The sequence below is a fragment of the Nothoprocta perdicaria genome, unplaced genomic scaffold (assembly GCF_003342845.1).
Source record: "Nothoprocta perdicaria isolate Ctin4 unplaced genomic scaffold, notPer1 scaffold_97, whole genome shotgun sequence".
NCBI lineage: Eukaryota > Metazoa > Chordata > Aves > Tinamiformes > Tinamidae > Nothoprocta > Nothoprocta perdicaria.
In genome coordinates, this window is record NW_020456276.1 from 1,521,417 (window position 1) to 1,538,356 (window position 16,940).

The following is a 16,940-nucleotide window of genomic DNA, read 5'->3' on the forward strand; positions in this document are numbered from 1 at the left end:
CGCTCGGTGGTCCCGCCACGCGTGGCCGACGGGGGCCCTTCGTCCGGCGCTGGGCACGGGGGCGGCCGCTGCCCGGCGGGGTGCGAGCGGCGGCCCCCGGCTCCTGAGGGTCTCCAGTGCCACGGCGGGGGGACGTGAGATGGGCGGCGGCAGGGGGAGAACACGCTTTTGTATCCAAAACAACTGAAAGACAAAAAAAAAAAAAAAAGGGGGATTTTGGGATTTCAATGATTACTCGGCTACGGGAGCAGCGGCGGCTCCGGATGGGGGGATTTGGTGACGGGAGCGAGGTCCCCGGTGCGCACAGCCATACGGGTGGTCGCGGTGACCCCCCTGCCCGCGGCGTCGCCTCCTTGCTGGACTGTCCCCTGTTTGGGAATACAAGGAAAAGGCCTTTGGGAACACAGGGAAAAGGCCCTTTGGAACACGCCGTGGGTGGCGGTTTTGTTTTCCATTTTTCAGCATTCCCGAGCGGCTCCCGTTCTCCATCCTGCTGCTCCATCACCCGGGATGGGCTGGAAGGAAGGAGGTGACGCGGGAAAAGAAATAAAAGCGATGCTGGTGACACCCCGATGTACCCGGTCTGGGCGGTTTCCAGGTGTTTTTGCAAAGTTTGGGAGAAAACACGGGAAAAAAAAAATAAAAAAGGGACTTTTCCCAAAGCATCCGTCGGGATTTGCACCATCATGAGCTGATGGGGCCTGTGGGAAAAGCTGGTGGCTTCCCATGTGAATAGCACCCGGCTTTGATCCTCCCCCGGCCTCCCTAAATCTCAAGCGGTGTCTTGTAAATCTTTAATTACAAGAGGGAAAAAAAAAAAAAGCGACCTTAACGGTGAACACACAAACTGCGTTGATAAATATTTAAAATTGCCACAGCGACGGATCTGGGGGGATTAAGAAAAGATATATTGGAGTGACAGTTATTAAACACTAAATCCCAGTAAATGTTACAGAGCGGATAAATAATGCAGGTCCCCGCCAGCCGTTCGGCTGCTGACAGGCGGGAGAAGCGCCCGCCTTGGCGGGGCGGAAAATGGGGAAAACAAGAGGAAAATAGGAGGAAAACGGGAGCTGGAGCCTTTTGTGGCAGCACCAGCTCCATACGGCCCATTATTCCTGCACTTATTTGGATATCTGCATTTATCCTGTATCCATGTCCTTCCAAAGCTGCTTCCTTGGATCCTCCCAAGGATCCGGCCTCCTTGTCTCGTTCCGCATCTCCTGCTCGTCCCCCTCTGCCTCCTGCCACCAACCTTTAAGTTTTGAGGTCACTGGCTGCGTTTCCCTTATTAAATTCCCAGCTAGCGTTAAAGATTTATTGGCTCGCTAAAGGTAACGGGCAGAAAGTTAATTAGTGCTAATGGGCCGGGCTTGGCTCGCGGGGAGGGAAGATGCTCCGGGTGCGGACGACGCCAGCGGCCTTCCCGAGGAGCACAAAAATGGGCTATAGAAGGTGGAAATGTTCCAGGAGGGTGACGGGGCGCCCGGTTCCACGCATTTTGCAGCGCTCCGAGCCCCTGCGGCTGCTCCGGTGACGTTTTCCCTGGTTTTGGAGGCCTCCCGGGTGATTTTGCTTGGGTTTGCATGGAGGTTTCGGGCGCTCTCCCTGCATCCTGCGGGTCGGAATTTCTCCAGCACCCGCATCCCTGGCACCTCGCCTGGATCCCACCTTTGTTGGGGCTCAAAGTCTCCCTTTGCACGGACAAACTGAGGCTCTGCGGGCACCTGGGCTGCCCTGAGCGTCTTCCAGACCTCACTTATGGCACATTCCAGCTACAGTAACGAAGCACGTGGAGCAGGGGGCCACTGCAAGCACCGGTGCCGGCCTCGTCAGCCTTTGATTGCAAGTGGCAGAGAACCGGGGGCTCCCCAGGACAGCGAAGACGGTAAATGTTTAATATGGACGCGGTGATTACGCTAACGAGGTGGAGGGGAAGCCAGATGAAAGCGGCACCTATAGGAACATTAAATCCAACTGAAGTCGCCGAGGAGCTGAACAAAACATTCCGGGGAGCAGAGGCGGCAACGAGCTGTCCCCACCGGCCGGGAGGGCAGCTGGGGGCGCATTGGGGACACGGGTGCCCACGTGTGGGCAGGGGGCACGTCCGAAATGTGGAAAAGGCCGAGCCTGTGGGAAGGCCGAGCTCGCGGGGAAGGCGAGCGCGTGGCTAAGGCTGGGCTCGCGGGGAGGCAGAGCGCGTGGGTAAGGCCGAGCTCACGGGTAAGGCTGAGCTCACGGGTAAGGCTGAGCTCACGGGTAAGGCCGAGCTCACGGGTAAGGCTGAGCTCGCGGCTCAGCGCGGCAGCGGCCACCGGGTGCCCTCTAGCGAGCAGCCCGGCCGGGGACACCCCGAGTCTCCCCTACGGCTGTTCCAGCACCGCTTTCCAAGCCAAAAACCTGGAAAAGCCCCCAAATCTCGGGAGGGATCATCAGCATCGGGCAGCAGCACAAGCAGCTCATGCCGTGGAGGCCATCCCGATCCTCCAGGAAGCTTTGGAGGCTACAAATTCCCGAGCTTGGGAATGGGGTTGTGGAGCCGCTCCTGCTTCCAAGCAGCCCAACGAGGGCTTCTCCCTTCAGGCTGCCGCCGTGTCCCGCCGGCCTCCCTGAAATAGGAAATACAGCAAGACCACGGGCTAATTAACTGGTAACAGGTCTTTACTTAAAGTTTTCCCCGAAACGCAGTACAAATGAAAAAATAAACCTACATTATCATAGGCGACTCTTAATTCAGCTCGTTAGCTCAGGAAAACAAAACAAAACAAAACGGGTTCTCCATTCTGTGGCCCAAACCTTTTCAAAATAGTGCAAAACACCCAGACGGTGCTCAAGGCGCTCGTGGTTCCTGCAGCGACTGCGTGGGCGCCGAGTCGGTCGCGGAATTTTCTCCGAATAATTAAAATATCACCAGGAATAAGTGGCAGCAGGAGGCGGGTGCTGGGGAGGCCCAGCAGGAAGCCGCTCTTGGCAGGACAGTGTTTTATTTTCCTGGCTGGAGGTCCCACGTGTTCCTACCTTCTTCGTGCATCTCCTTGGGTCCTCAAAGGCAGTTACATCTTCCAGGAGTTGGAGACTCTGAAGTTGATGGAGCTTCTGTGTAGAAGGCCCTGAAGGCCTATTCAAATATATATTTATATATATATTTATAGGGCAATAGCACCTATGCAGTGGCAGGAAAATGGGACTGTAACCCTCCGAGCTGCCTGTACTTACCCACATGAGCTGCAGGCAACAAGCGGAGGGGAAGTCACAGGCATCTTTTCCCTTGCTCCTTAAGGATGGAGGTGAATTCCAATCCCCGTGGCCAAAGGAGGACTTCTGGAGCAGGGAAGCAGCTCTCTGACCGTCACCTGGGCTCGGGGAGATGTTTCTGGTCACCCTCGCGTCACTCATGGTCATTCTCAGCCTCTTCTGAAAGGGGCGGTCTCCACTGAAGGCTTTGCTGGGCATTTGTCCTCCATGGAAGGAGAGCTGCTCCCAACGGGCACAAGGAGCCACCACAGAGGGTTTGGGAAGACTCCCATTCCCAGGAACGGGGAATCCAGCGGCATCTCCGCCTCCTTGGAGAGCCTCGGTCTGTCCAACGTGTGCATGTGGAGGGTCCGGGTCTTCCATCCACTCGAGCAGCATCATAAACAGGTGACAGGGCTGAGCGTTCCCAAGGGTCTCCTCGGGAATACCCACCAGCCCAAAAAATGAGGATCTGTGCTGGATCTGCTCCTTTTAATTTATAAGGTGTCTCTGGCCAAGCCAAACGGAGCCGGATAACACGTCGCAGCTGAGGAGGCCGCTGAGGCTTCCAGCAGAGCCTGAGGACGGGCTGATGTCCCCGGATAGCTGGCAGGTCACTGAGAGCAACAGAGAAGAGGCCCTTAAGGCTGGCAGGGCTCCCAGGAGCGACGCAGCTCGTGCGTTACCGGCGCGGAGAGGGCAGGGATATCGCTGTAACGGACTGAGCGCCGCTGCTCAGGTGGGAGACACACGGTTCTCACGCTGCATTTCAAGACCCAAGCCCCAAACTTGCTGCTTCTGGACCTGAGCGGTACCATGGCCTCAAGCTGAAGGGCCGAGGAACTCTGTGTACGAAGCACCCGGCAGGTACAGCCGAGACGTCCCTACATTCCCAAGGGACAGCGACCAATGTCACTGAAGGAAGACGCAGGGAAAGGGATGAAATTATCCAGTCAAGAGCATCGAAAGGCTCCATACGGCGCCTAGCAGACACGGGCCGACTGCTAAGGTGTCCCTGCATCTCCTTATATTGCACTTAATACCGCGGCGGGGTCGCTGCCTAGGACACCCAGGGGGGATATCCAGGGGTCTTGAGCGCCTGTGATTCACACCTAGCCCGGCTCAACACCCGGCCCCGAACACCCTGCGGCGCCTGTGTCTGCCCTACAAGGTCCCCTTGCAGGAACGGGAGGCAGGAACAGGGAAAGAGGCTGGGAAACCTCCCTGCGGCGACACTGCTCTATGGCCACTACAACAGAACGCTTGGAGCTATTTCTTCCACTCCTATCTCACCTCTGCACTTCCTAAAAAGTGTCAGGAATAAAAATAAAAATAAAAATAAAAATAAAAATAAAAATAAAAATAAAAATAAAAATAAAAATAAAAATAAAAATAAAAATAAAAATAAAAATAAAAATAAAAATAAAAATAAAAATAAAAATAAAAATAAGAAAGTTCTCCGTGAACTACAATTTATTCATGTTTAGACTTAAGTTAAAATAATAAAACGTCCTGGCTCTCTCCCCTAACCCAACCCCAGCCACAAGCTGGGCAATTACCCCTACATTCACTGTCCTTCCCCGGCAATAGCTTATTCCTGTTCAGAAAGGAAAAGGGGCCTCTAATTAGTACAGGTAAAAAGAAATACCAGGTTAGAAATCGCTCGGCCTAGGCTGTATTTGCTCGGTTTATATCAGCATTGCTTGGCTGTATGTGGCCAAACTAAAGCCTTGTCTTTAGCTTGGCCAAATATAAGCACCGAGGTGGTTATATCGAATAAGGAATCAGGGCTGAAGGGTGTTATCCTGAGGGCTATCCCGTAGAATCACTTTGTTATCACAAACTGTATCAAGGGGATCAGTTTTCACTTATCCATGACAGCTGCACCTCAGGACACTAAGTGTTTCCAGGAATCTCTGCTGATTTCCTGTCTGTGGATCTTGGTAGGATTTTGGTGCAGGTATTTAACCCCTAACTTAAACCTAAAGCCCCCCGATTTTCTTCCATTTTAGTCAACACAAAGAGTGTATTTTTCAGTGTACCCAGACCTGCCCAGTTCAGTGAAGCTGCTTTCAGCAAAACGTTCAATTTAACAACTGGGGAGGAAGGGGAGGAAAAAATCACAGTATTCGGAAGTGCATTAAGGGCTTGTTCCCAAGTACCCTGCTGAGCCCAAACCACTTATAAAGGGAGAGACAACACAGCAAAATTCCTTCCATCTGCTCCAAGAGGGAAGACTGCTGAGCTTCCCAGGATTAAAGTGCACTGCCTGCAACTGAGCAGCCCCTTGACCAAGGGAGCAAGAAGGAGATTTTGAGGTGGACTTCTCTGGATAGTGCAGCAAATGCCCAGGGAACCTGTGCCTTTTAAAACACAACTGGAAATAAGCTAGAAGAGGCAAAGTTAACACAGAAATAATCACGATATTGTGGGAAATATGAAGGGGACTCGTCTTTTGGCAGCGGGAGGCAGGGACTATGGCATCCAGTCCAGTATCGCTGCAAAGAAGTGACTCTGTCAGAGCCAAGACTGGGGCCTCTTGGTGCAGAGCTGGCCTGGGTTGGATCAGCAGAAGGTGCGTGGAAAGCAGGGGAAAACTGTCTTGAGAAGCATCTAAATATGAGCGGGGAAGAGCTGCTGAGGCCATGAGGTTCTCCAAGTCTCAAGGCCCAAATGGGACTTCCTTCGCTGCAGGCAAGTGGGAATGTCTGGCTTCAGGAAAATGTGGTTATGTCAGGGAGAGAATTACACAGAAACGGCAAAATGGGGGATGTGATGACAGACACCCCATGGAGGTGGGTGTGCACCTACCTGGAGGCTGGAGGTGAAGGCACAACTACTAATGCTACATGACGTGGGCTCTCCCAAAGCCCTGGAGAACAGACCGAGAGACATCTCCACCTCTTGCTCCCATTGGATACCACTAAACTGCAAAGCTCATAGGAATATTTATCTTTTCAATAAATAACATAGAAAACTAAAGCGTAAGTTGCTCTGCTACTCCTGACACTTCAGCATCATTCTAGGCAACAAAAGAATAAAAAGGAATAAGGAATGAGGGATAAAAGAGGCAGAGGGAGAAGTAAATTCCCACTGTTTTACAAAGGCATTTTAAAGGACAGATGGGGCACTGCTTTTATGGATAATATAGATGGTACAAATAGACCTGAAGCACTTGATCACTGGGAAGGAAAGTCAGCGGAGGGATTGAAAAACTAGCAAGCACCAGTGCCTAATCACCAGACATAGACTAAACAGCAGCAATCTGGTGTTTCACAGGCAACATTTCTGATTTTCAAAGGTTCATAACGTGTGGATAAATCTCTATCACACTCCAAAGAAAGCCTCTGGAAAGTGACCCGGAGAAATACGGAGTTGTGAAGGAGCTGGGACCTACTAGAACATGCCAAACCTTACACAGAGGTGCTATAATTCAACTCACCTGGCAGGCCAGATTCTCAGCTGTGTTAGAGGCTTCAGCAAAGCTTTGCAAACCAACAGAGCCACTAAAACTCTCAAGGGCTCAAGAAGCAAAGCCTAACACCCTATTCTTCTGCAAACTGATATATACATAACCTGAGATTGCTCTGAATGAGAAGCTTGGAAGGACTTCCTCAAGTCTGGCAGTAAGAGCACGTTTACCCTAACAAACACATCAAAAAGACAAGCAGAATCTAGCAGGGGATTTACTTCTCACCGCCCTCATGACAACTGATCCTTGGAGAAATGGCTTATTTAACTTACGATCCCCCCTTCCCTCCCCCCCACTCCCACCACCCTATTTTCCAAAGTATTTTCCACCGTATTTTCCACGGATTCTCCTCCCTTAGAAGGCATTGCACAGGATTTGACCTACTGGAGACCAACACTCCAAGAGCCAAAGTTCTCTTTCCACAAGCTGCTTTCTGCAAGGACCAGTTGTCAAAACGGAGAATCAGCGACATCACAGAACTTCTGAAATTAAATAGATTTGGGTAATTCTAAGCTCACGGCATTGATCCCTAACAGGTAAGTCGCTCCCTGTGTGCTTTAATTTAAACAGACATCAAAAAACAGATGCTGCTTCATTCGATGCTGCGGATTCCTAGGGGGTCATTGGTCAGTTTTGCATCTTAATTCTCTTTGGTATCCACCCCCTGAGCTTTTGTGGGCCTGTTAGAAAACTGTGGAAATATTTTAGCAGAGGAGCCCTAAACTAACACAATCACCCCATGAAGATTCTGATCACCATTTCTATATCTTTCCTACACACTGGGCAAGGTGACCTCTTTTTCTTCAGCATTTTTGCACATTTGAAACAGGCCACCAGGTGAGCAGTCCTTCCATGGACAATATTCCCATCCCGTGGTCTGTGGTGGCAGAGGAAGCAGGGATTCAGTAACTTTTTTATACTTTCCAAGGACTGTATTTCTTCTTCCTTTTTATGTTCAGTAAACTGCAACAGAGCCTCTTTGCCTTCACATTCTTGTGCCAAATCCAAAGACTCGATAGAGCTGCAGGGATCTACACACGCTTTGTTTTTCACCCTGTACAGGTCTTTGGGTTGGCCAACGGGAGCAGAAATAGTCCTCCGGCAGTCCGGGACATCTATCCCTTCATCATCGTTTTTGTTTTGCATAGCATCAATGTCGGACAGAGAAAGAGAATGAGCCAGTTTGGGACAATCTGAGTACCAGTCTTTGCGCAAGGCCCAGCAGCGGTAACAGTACCGTTTAAGCGGAGAGTTGAGTTTCTTGCATTTGGTGCATTGCCAGCAGTCCTGAAGAACGAGCGAGGCAGACAAAAACAGCAGCAGGTTAGAGCCCTCTCACACACGTTCCTCCCTACGGGGGATACTCAATCACGATGCTTCACGAGAAGGAGGACATCTGCTCCTGAGTCAAGGTTTGCACATGCACGATGCCTGGTTTGGTTATCAGCACCTTAGGAAGCCTAAGGAATATTTTCCTACCCCTGTGCGTTGTACAGAGCCAGATCTCTGAAGCATTTAGCTCTGTCCTGCCTTCCTCCCAGCCCTCAGCACTCTGGAGGGATGCAGTGACCTCAGGCTATGCTGTTTATTGAGTTTTAAATATCCCTCTCTAAATTCAAGGCTCCTGGAATCATTTAGGAATGTGGTTCCCAGACTCAGGGGACACTGCTGAATCTGCACAACTAATAGTGGTTTATTTGATTACCCCACACAGCAAGGGCAAAAGCTGCCTAAATTCAGAGCTACAACTGAGCTGTCCAACTCCAGAGCCAATCTAATTTGTCAAGAACACGGAGTTTACAAAATTATGCTAAAAAAATGGTGACATCAGCTCCCCAGAGCAGCACAGACGAGTATCTGCTGGTCTTCTCTGCCTGGGTAAGTCAGAGCACTGATGGGCTGCCAATGCCTAATGCCAATCCAATCTGGCAAACTCCAATTTTAACGGAGCCAAAACAAACTAGATCAGGTCAAGCAAACTTCCCTGCATTCCTTCATGTAGGTAATATTTTGGGGTTGTTTTTTTCTTTTTGCTTTTCTTCGTCTTTGAAACCTACACAAGCACCGACTTCTCCTGCCATACCCAGGGGAATCTGTAGGACTTTCTGGGCAACTACAGCTGAGACTGTAGAAATCTCCAAGCAAGGAATGGTGACTTAAAGGACGCCTACCTCAGAGGCAGCTTCTGTATCTGTGTCATCGCTTAAGCATTGCGAATCCTCCAAGTCATGCAAACATGTATCCTCAGTCACCTGGGAAGAGGGGATTTGCTGTCAGAAGCACTGCAGACATTTCTATTTGTGATAAACCCAGCGCTGTAGAACAAAACTAAAAGGGCGGTATAACGACCTTGGAAATCAATCCGTTTCTAGAAGCAACTGCAAGCTATTTTATGCACCACAGTCACTCGAGAATCTCGCTGCTAAGTATTGCTGGGATGGCTTATGGTCATTATTTTCCCGCGGTCAAATCATCTCTTTTCCTGATGCACAAAAGAGGCAAACAAATACAGCAAACAAATACGTACCTGAGCAGCCCTACTGATTTCCATGCAAGAAATCACGAGCTCAATGCTTTTAGCATCAATCTCTACCACCTTGGGCAGATTCAGACTAGCCTCGCATATACTGAAAGTTAATGAATTACCAAGCGAGGTTTTCCTTTTCAAGTCTTATCATTGATTAGTCTTATCAGATACTGACTGGAGAAACAGCGGAGAGAAAATTCCTGCTAAAATTTTAAGTCATTTCAAATCATTTTTAAGGCTTGGTGGTTACAGATCTAGCTCCTCCCAATTCTGAAGAGCAGCAGGAAACAGATGAAAAATTACGGATTTTGCACATCTGTGACATCAGTCAAACAAGGTTAACCCTGGGCATGTTCTAGGAAGTACCTTTTTGTCACTGTCTCTCATCTCCTCGAAGTCAACAGCTTCCACCTTGCCTGGGGCACAGCTCGGATCTGCTGGACATTCGTTGAGGAACCACAAGTCATCAGTAGTATCGGATACAATGGCAGTGTCTACGTCCTGCTGGGGAAGAAACGGGAGAGGAGAGCTACAGCCCAGCTTTTTGGCACCAGGACTGCAGCCGTGGCCACGGGGAATGCTCCCCCTTTCCTCACGAGCAGCCTGAGCCCTGGCCAGCTCATCCAGTCACCCCTTGGGGAGAAAGGGGCACCTCATAAACTGCTCTCATCCAAAAATGCCCCGTTTTGTGAGCTGTACCCCAGCTCTTTCCCCTCGCTAGCGGCTCCCACAGCAGCTGGTTGCTGCTCTATGACCATCTGCACCGTGTAACAGCTTTCGGGCAGGTAGAGGAGCAAGTCCTGAAATGCAACCACTGCTCAGGAGCGTGCAGGGGCCTCCGAGGGCTGAGCACAGCCTGCGGGGAGCACCCAGTTTGGTTAGGAAAACCACAGGAATAACCACGTGATGTGGAAGGCTGGGACGGAAACACACAAGGGAGAGGCTGCAAGTCCTCAAGTGGGCAGAAGGAAGCAAGGACAAGAAATATTATTTACCTGGGATACAAAAAGAGGAGAGGAAGAGAAGACAGCGCCCCTCTTGGAAATGTCTACACACCTGGTTAGTCTGAATATCTGTAGATCCATTACTTCTGGACTTGTAATTGCTTCTGAGGTTGCCTAAAAACCACCACGGAAGACCAGCTACATCCCATTCCTCAAACACTAGGTCCAGCTTAGGCTTCTTGCTTTTAGAGAAGTTTTCTATTAAGTCTTTGTCTGTAAGAGCCAAGTAGAGTCTAAGTCATGCCACACCTAAGTTATTTGAGAGACTAGCAGAGATAAACCTGGCCCCATGCAATTTGAGAAATGTCTCACTGCAGCCAGGGATGCTGCTAGCAGCTCTGGCATCTGTGAGCAGCCCCTCTGTTGTACCCCACACAAATGAGAATACTTCTTTCAGAGCTCTATCCAAATCAACGTTGGATAGATTTCTAGAGTAACTTAGGATGCAGAAAGAGAACAGGGTTGAATTTGGTCCAAACTTCCACAGATTGGAGCCCCTAGATTCCCAAAGCTCCCAAGGTTCCACATGGGAAGCGGGGATGGAAGAACGTGTCCTCCGTGATTCCTTGCCTCAGCTTTCTCCTTCGCTTTAGCCCAGGAAGTTTGATCTATGAACCAAAATGCAGAGGTGTGAATTTCAAGATAACCTTCAACCCCTCTCCCTGCAGTGCCGAGAGTTTCCAAGGCCCAGACAAGGGCTGTTTTGTATCTACCTGCTTTGTATCTGTGGCCAGGAAAATATCTACTGCCCTCGTTTGATCTGCACATAACCACATTTGCAAAGAAGATCTGCTTTTCCATATTAGCTTCCTTGATATGAAAATGGATGTGAGAGTAAAAAGTGGAAAAACAGGAAAACCACTTCCATACTATCAGAAATTATTACTGAACTACCAAGAAATCCCCAGGTACTAAACAAAGGAAATGTCCCAATATGAAGAAGCTGCACTATTCTAGAGCTAGACAGAAAATATACAACATTGTTATTCGGTTCCTTGATTGGTTTGCAAGTAATGACTGCAGACAGCTCAGTATGTGTTCTCTGTAATCAGACAAGAGAGTCCTCTGGGAAGATAAATAGATACAGGTATAATTTCAGCATTTTAAATACCCTTCAGCAAGGTCTCTAAGATTTTTGGTGGCACTGGCTAGTGATAGATTGCTTTTTGGCTTCACATGTCATTCTATTCGGAGTTTTGTTTATTTATGAGGCCAAGCACCAAACCTAGAGAATGCATTCATCATAAAATACCTTTTGCAGACATTTGCGATTCTCTAAATCTCTGCCACAAAATGATGACATTTAAAGATTGTTTTCCACAGTAGGCTTTTTTATTAGTCTCCCAACACCCTCCTCCGGCAGTTTCCTGGTACAGAGCTCAGTGTTTCACACTGCAGAACGAGCAGAACAACGGGTACACGCTGTATTATGGGGGGAAAACTGGCACTCACCTTCATAATTTCCACATTTGGGCTCTGAGGTAGACAAAGCAGCATTGCTCTCACCTTCCCTTGTGCCAGTGTCTGAACCTTCTTGTGTGATAAACTGCATGAAGGAAAAGGAAAATGTTAGTCCAGCAGAGCTTACAGGGACAAGGGGATGTAGCACTTCCATTCTGAGTCACCAGCAGCAGGACAACAACCAAGAAGTTACAGAAATAGAGTTTCCTGAACAAAAGCTACGCACTACAACCCTTTAAGGCAGCTGCAATGCATCTTCTATCAGCACAAACTTTCAACCCAGGAAAAATCTTCAGAGTGGCAAAGTTCCAAAAGTTGCCATCTTTTCTGCAGTAATATCATCATCTTCCTTACTCCCTGGCCTGACCGTCAGCACACACATCCCAGATCTCACTGCCTTAACCCCAAAGCGCATCTGAAACAAGTTTAGAACCTGCCAAGATTTTTCCTAGGTTTCTCATTCTGCCTGAAAGCTTTGGAAAACAATCCTAGTGAACACACAACCTGCTTCACACCTTTAGAAAGCTAAATTATTTGGCGCTTCTTATTCACAGGAGGGAGAAGATGAGTGGGGGGGGGAAAGACAGGAAAGCACAGGGCACGCTGGAGGAACTGAGGACTAGAAGTGCTACACCCCAGAGAAACGCGCTCAGAGACTGGAACTCTGTTATGAGAGAACAGAGAAGGGTCACTCTGTCCCTGCTCTGTGGACTCCAAGAACTTTTCAGGAAGGTGAGGACCTGGTAGCCAAGCAGCCCAAAGTTCTCGTAGTCCACCATGCACAGGTACAGAGAAGGGGCACTCTGTACAACAAAAGAAACCACCAGGCAGTGGGTTTACCTTCAGTTGGTCTTGGCTTGGCCTATCGACGCTCTGTTCCTTTGCCAGATTCTCTGCAGCATCTAGATGGCAGGTAAAACAAAAGAAAAAACCTTCCCTGGTAATAACCATTCTCGCAACACAGGAGGCCTTCAGCAAGCAACCCACGAGCCAAGCTTGGCAGACTGCTGGCTAACCCTTGGGGAAAAAGCAGCATCTTTTCTTCCTGGGAGAATGAGCCCTTTCTTCCACGGGAAACTCCAGTATTTCCTTGGGCTTTCCAGGCATGGATGGAGGCAATGCCCTAGGGAACACATAGTCTGTGCCTATGGAGAGATAAAGCTTGCTGAACGCTTACAGCAAGCGAGAACCTTCTTTGCAAGGTAAAATACATCTTTTTATTTATTTCCTACAGTCTGTCCTCCCATTGCAAGCTCTAGGGGAATAACACAACAAGCTTGCACGGGGACAGAAAACCCAGAGGGGCAGCAAAGGGTGGCGAGTCTCAACTGAAGGCTGTATCAGATCAAAACTGAACAAGGGGAATAGAGAAGAGCAGAACCTTTATAAATATATGAGGGCACTGTCTTTTTCAGCAGATGTGGAGATGGGGAAAGATGTTGTTTTTAAAGGGAGTGGATATGAAGAGGAAAAACGAGATTAAATAAGGGAAAAATCCATGTACAGCAGGAACCTTCCTGGGTAACTGAGTACACATCCACAATTTAATCCAATTATGCTGGCCCCAAGGGTTAAATAAAGGCCAACCTAATTAGCGAGATTAAATGAATATAAATATTTCTAAATAACAATACATTTCCTTATTTCCACAGGGAGAGAACTGCACCACAATTGGTCTATAAAATGGACCAGAAAATAGGAGCAGAAAATGACAGGGCTGGACCCTGTATCCTTTGCCATCCATATATGCATTGGTTCAGCTCTCCTTTCTTCTCTTCCATCACCAAACTCTGTACAGCTTATGGTCTATACTTTTTACAGCCTATACTCCATGCCCAACAGAAGCCAACTTGCTCATCCACGACCGCTCTGGCTCTGCAGGAGCATTAGAAAAGGCACAGATTTGGCTTTTTGACCTTTTAAAAATCATACTCAATACGGTGTGACAATCCACTACCAGAGAGGTGTTCCTGCAATGTATGCTAGGAACTGAATACAAAATGCCCTTCAAATGAGGTATTCCTAAATATACCTCATATGGTTCGTATTTACAGTCAAAGCTAGACAAGCAAGGACACCATCTGATAAGAGCAGTATGTAAGAGCTTAGTCTGTGTTATCAACATGAAATACAGTCACTTTTCCTTCTAGAAATAAACTTTAAAGACGTGCTCAGGATAATCTGCAAAATGACGTGCTGATAAGCCTTGATTTATCTAGTGAAGACAAGTGGTTGCTACTAAACACGAGGGCCTCTTTAAAGCCTGTGACACTCCCAGTTACTCCTGTGTGGAGACGAAGTAAAAATAATAGTTTGAGTTTCCTTTCCTATCACTTGTCAAAGGCCTCGTCTGCCAAGCTTGTTTCGTTCACACACATACACACACATGCAGGCATGCTGGTGTAATTCAATGGTCAGCTCACAAAAAAACTAGTTATTTCCTTTGGAAGGTTTACAAGGTGGTTACACCGTGATGGGACCATATATGCACACGCAGCCACATGCACACACCAAGCAGAAGGGAGAAGAGCAGCAGGGGAGAGAGCGCTTCCCTGGCATCCTCTGCTCTCCACATCCCCTGGTAAGAAACTAGGGAATTGCCAGCACTCACACGGTTATTCTGGAGACATTAGGGAGACAAGAGGCTGCTTAGGAAGGTTCTTTTACACAAATATCAGGAAGAGGTGACTTCAAGAGGCACAAATGTATGAAGAAATGTGGCTCGGAACAGAGGAGTGTGCAGTTTAGCACCCCATTTTCTCAGTTTCTAAACTGGCACAAGCTTTTCTGTACTCATGCAAAAACAGATTAAGCCCTTCTGAAAAATGAAGACCAGATTTTCTGCTTTGAGATCCTTGGAAGCAGGAGGCAAGACTGAAGGACCGTGATGTGGATGGGTGTGACAACCTCTCCCTTGAGCTCAGAGAGCAACCTCTCTCTGGTTCAAGGCTTTGGTTCAAGTCACTGCACGCTATGAAACTGAAAAAGATGGATGATTTGGTGATGTATGGTGATTTGGAGGGATACCAAGCCAAATTGCTTGGCATGTGCACAGTATTTAGCCTTCTCTGCATGCTTGAAGAGTCTGCTTCTCTGGGGTTTGGCCACTGGTCATGGCCAGCCACGTTACTCCAAAAGCCGATTTCCAATCACAGCTACTGATGGTCACACACACGCAAAGGACACATCCTCAAGAGATTCTCTCATCAAAGCCTTCATTAGAGGTTTGCTGCATCTTCAGAAACATTTCCCTTTTCTGAAAATTGTTACTTACCCACGTTACATCAAAACTGTACCGAATATACTTGCCCATTCTGTGACAAACCTACCTGCCATAGCAGCAGAAGTCAGGTTCCGTTTCAGCATGTCATAAACTGGGCTGCAGGAAAGACAGAGACAAGGAATTGAATCCCAGTAACACACAGTGAAGAGCAGCAGTATCCCCTGGTTCTGCAATTTCTACAGAACAACATTTGATAAAGGTCATTCTTTCCTACCTTGGATCTTTCACAGAGAAGCTCTCCAGCCCCAGCAGTTCTCCCAGCTGATCTCCTCCACAGTAGACCATGTGTTGCTGTCTTTTATCATATAGCTGCCTCACCATTATATACTGTCCCAGGTAATGCATAACCTGGAGATACAGAGCATGCCTTTAGACATACACGGCGGTGAAAGCAAATCACCCAAGACTCTGGAAATCCGCTTTAGTTTTTGATACTTTCCTCCCACGCCCTACAAAGTGTCAGTCAAGCAGCATATTTATCTCCCAAACAAGACTGAGTTTCACTATATGCTTTAAGTTTTGTAATTACTAACTTTAGACAGTAAGAAAACTGTCAGAGAAAGGCAAGTCCCTTTTCTAGCCCACATTAAGACAGAAAATGACAGGGATAACGACACTCTTATCTGGACAATCTCTCTCTCTGCAACATGGGCAGCTAGTGCGGGACCACAGCAAGATTGATTTTGTGTCGTCTCTTTGAAACGGGAGGAGGAACCACGTAAGAAGCCAGGGCAAAGACAAGAAGGAAAAGGTGTGACGGGGAGGGAGAAGACAGCACTGATTGAAAAGATGCTGTTCCTAAAGGATGACCACAAATACAGTGCTGCCCGGGAGGGGACAACCCATTTGACAGATGCAGAAATGTGTGTGTTAGTAGCATAGAAAAAATGCTGGCACTGCCAGCTACACTAACCTACAGTACCTGCAAGAAAAGCAACACATGTGAAGCAAAATATAAGCAAAATTCCACCACCAATTAGCCTTCAAAGTGAGCCTCCTAAACAGCAGTAAATGCAATCAAAAAGTTGCTAATAGTATTCCAATCATTGCAGAAAAAATGGACTTAACTGACTTAAAATGATAATGTACATGAGTAGCCCGCATTTAACACGCAGCTCTCTCCATTTAAACCACTCCATTTGTTTTTGCAAAGATTTTTAGAAGCTAAATAAGTTATTTAAATGCATAAGTGTTTAAAATAAGTCACAGGGCTCTGCAGGAACATTTGACACCTTCATAATGAAAAACCACTGCATTTAATTCTTTGTAGACAGAATAGTCCTGTAAATCACAGTCACTGTCATTTTTTTAATCTTGTACACATCCTGCATTTTAATCTTAAAATAAATGTACTCACAGAGGTTTAGCTGACAAGTCATTCCAAAGGAAACTTGAAGGAAAAACATCAACCAGAATCCAATTTTCAAGGGCTGAACAGACAGCAAAACAGCAGAATCCCTGGCATTTTCTCCAGTGTGAGAATATTCTCCTTTGCATTTCTCTGAAGTGGTTTCTGATTTTCCAAAATAAATATTTTGATATTTTCCACTGCTGTTCAGTTTCTCCAGAGGCTCTTATTCAATCAAACCACAACATCCCCCTCGGAAAGGTTATCCCTCTTTTACAAATAAGGTTTTGATCTGCAAGGACAAGTCCTAGAAGGCGAGCTCACCTCCTTCAGCGTGAAGGTCTCCCCCTGGGCCCCGGCAGCCTGCAGAATCTTCAGAAGTGGCACTTTGGGGCGCATCTAAAATGCAAAATACAGGGTTTTTTTTTAATGCTTTGAGAGAAAGTACCTCACCCTGGCATAGGTGCCTGCATATTCCAGCTAGTGAGGTCCTGGATGCACATTCAACTGTCACACTCAAGCATCACCGAGCACACAAGCGTGGTCCTGGGCACTGCTGTTTGCCTTAGGCTACTTCTGGAAGCCCTCTGCTCTTCTACAATCTACAGGGG

General features: G+C 47.9%; 2 protein-coding genes and 1 long non-coding RNA gene across 5 annotated transcripts in view; 1 reads left to right on the top strand and 2 right to left on the bottom strand.

Moving 5' to 3' along the window:
- Nucleotides 1–550, top strand: part of LRRN2 (leucine rich repeat neuronal 2) — a 2,559-nt gene extending 2,009 nt beyond the window's left edge. The window contains exon 2 of the mRNA XM_026053076.1: nt 463–550. Within this exon, the coding sequence (XP_025908861.1) occupies nt 463–550 (88 nt within the window). The remainder of the gene's footprint in view (nt 1–462) is intronic.
- A 2,093-nt stretch (nt 551–2,643) lies between these two features.
- Nucleotides 2,644–4,588, bottom strand: LOC112959161. The gene is made up of 2 exons (XR_003251574.1): nt 3,217–4,588; nt 2,644–3,118 (listed from the first exon to the last, which is right to left on the bottom strand). It is a non-coding gene; the product is annotated as an uncharacterized LOC112959161 (long non-coding RNA).
- Nucleotides 4,589–5,125: 537 nt separating this feature from the next.
- The window catches only part of MDM4 (MDM4, p53 regulator), an 18,645-nt gene continuing 6,830 nt past the window's right edge, over nt 5,126–16,940 (bottom strand). The window contains exons 3-11 of one of the 3 annotated variants that reach the window (XM_026053111.1): nt 16,654–16,728; nt 15,196–15,329; nt 15,028–15,077; nt 12,539–12,600; nt 11,690–11,783; nt 10,290–10,351; nt 9,600–9,737; nt 8,878–8,958; nt 5,126–7,993 (exon numbers count right to left, since the gene is read on the bottom strand). In XM_026053111.1, the coding sequence (XP_025908896.1) occupies nt 7,439–7,993; nt 8,878–8,958; nt 9,600–9,737; nt 10,290–10,351; nt 11,690–11,783; nt 12,539–12,600; nt 15,028–15,077; nt 15,196–15,329; nt 16,654–16,728 (1,251 nt within the window). In that variant the 3' untranslated portion in view covers nt 5,126–7,438. Of the gene's footprint in view, nt 7,994–8,877; nt 8,959–9,599; nt 9,738–10,289; nt 10,451–11,689; nt 11,784–12,538; nt 12,601–15,027; nt 15,078–15,195; nt 15,330–16,653; nt 16,729–16,940 lie in introns of all 3 variants that reach the window. The other 2 variants (XM_026053110.1, XM_026053109.1) reach the window with 2 other exon arrangements.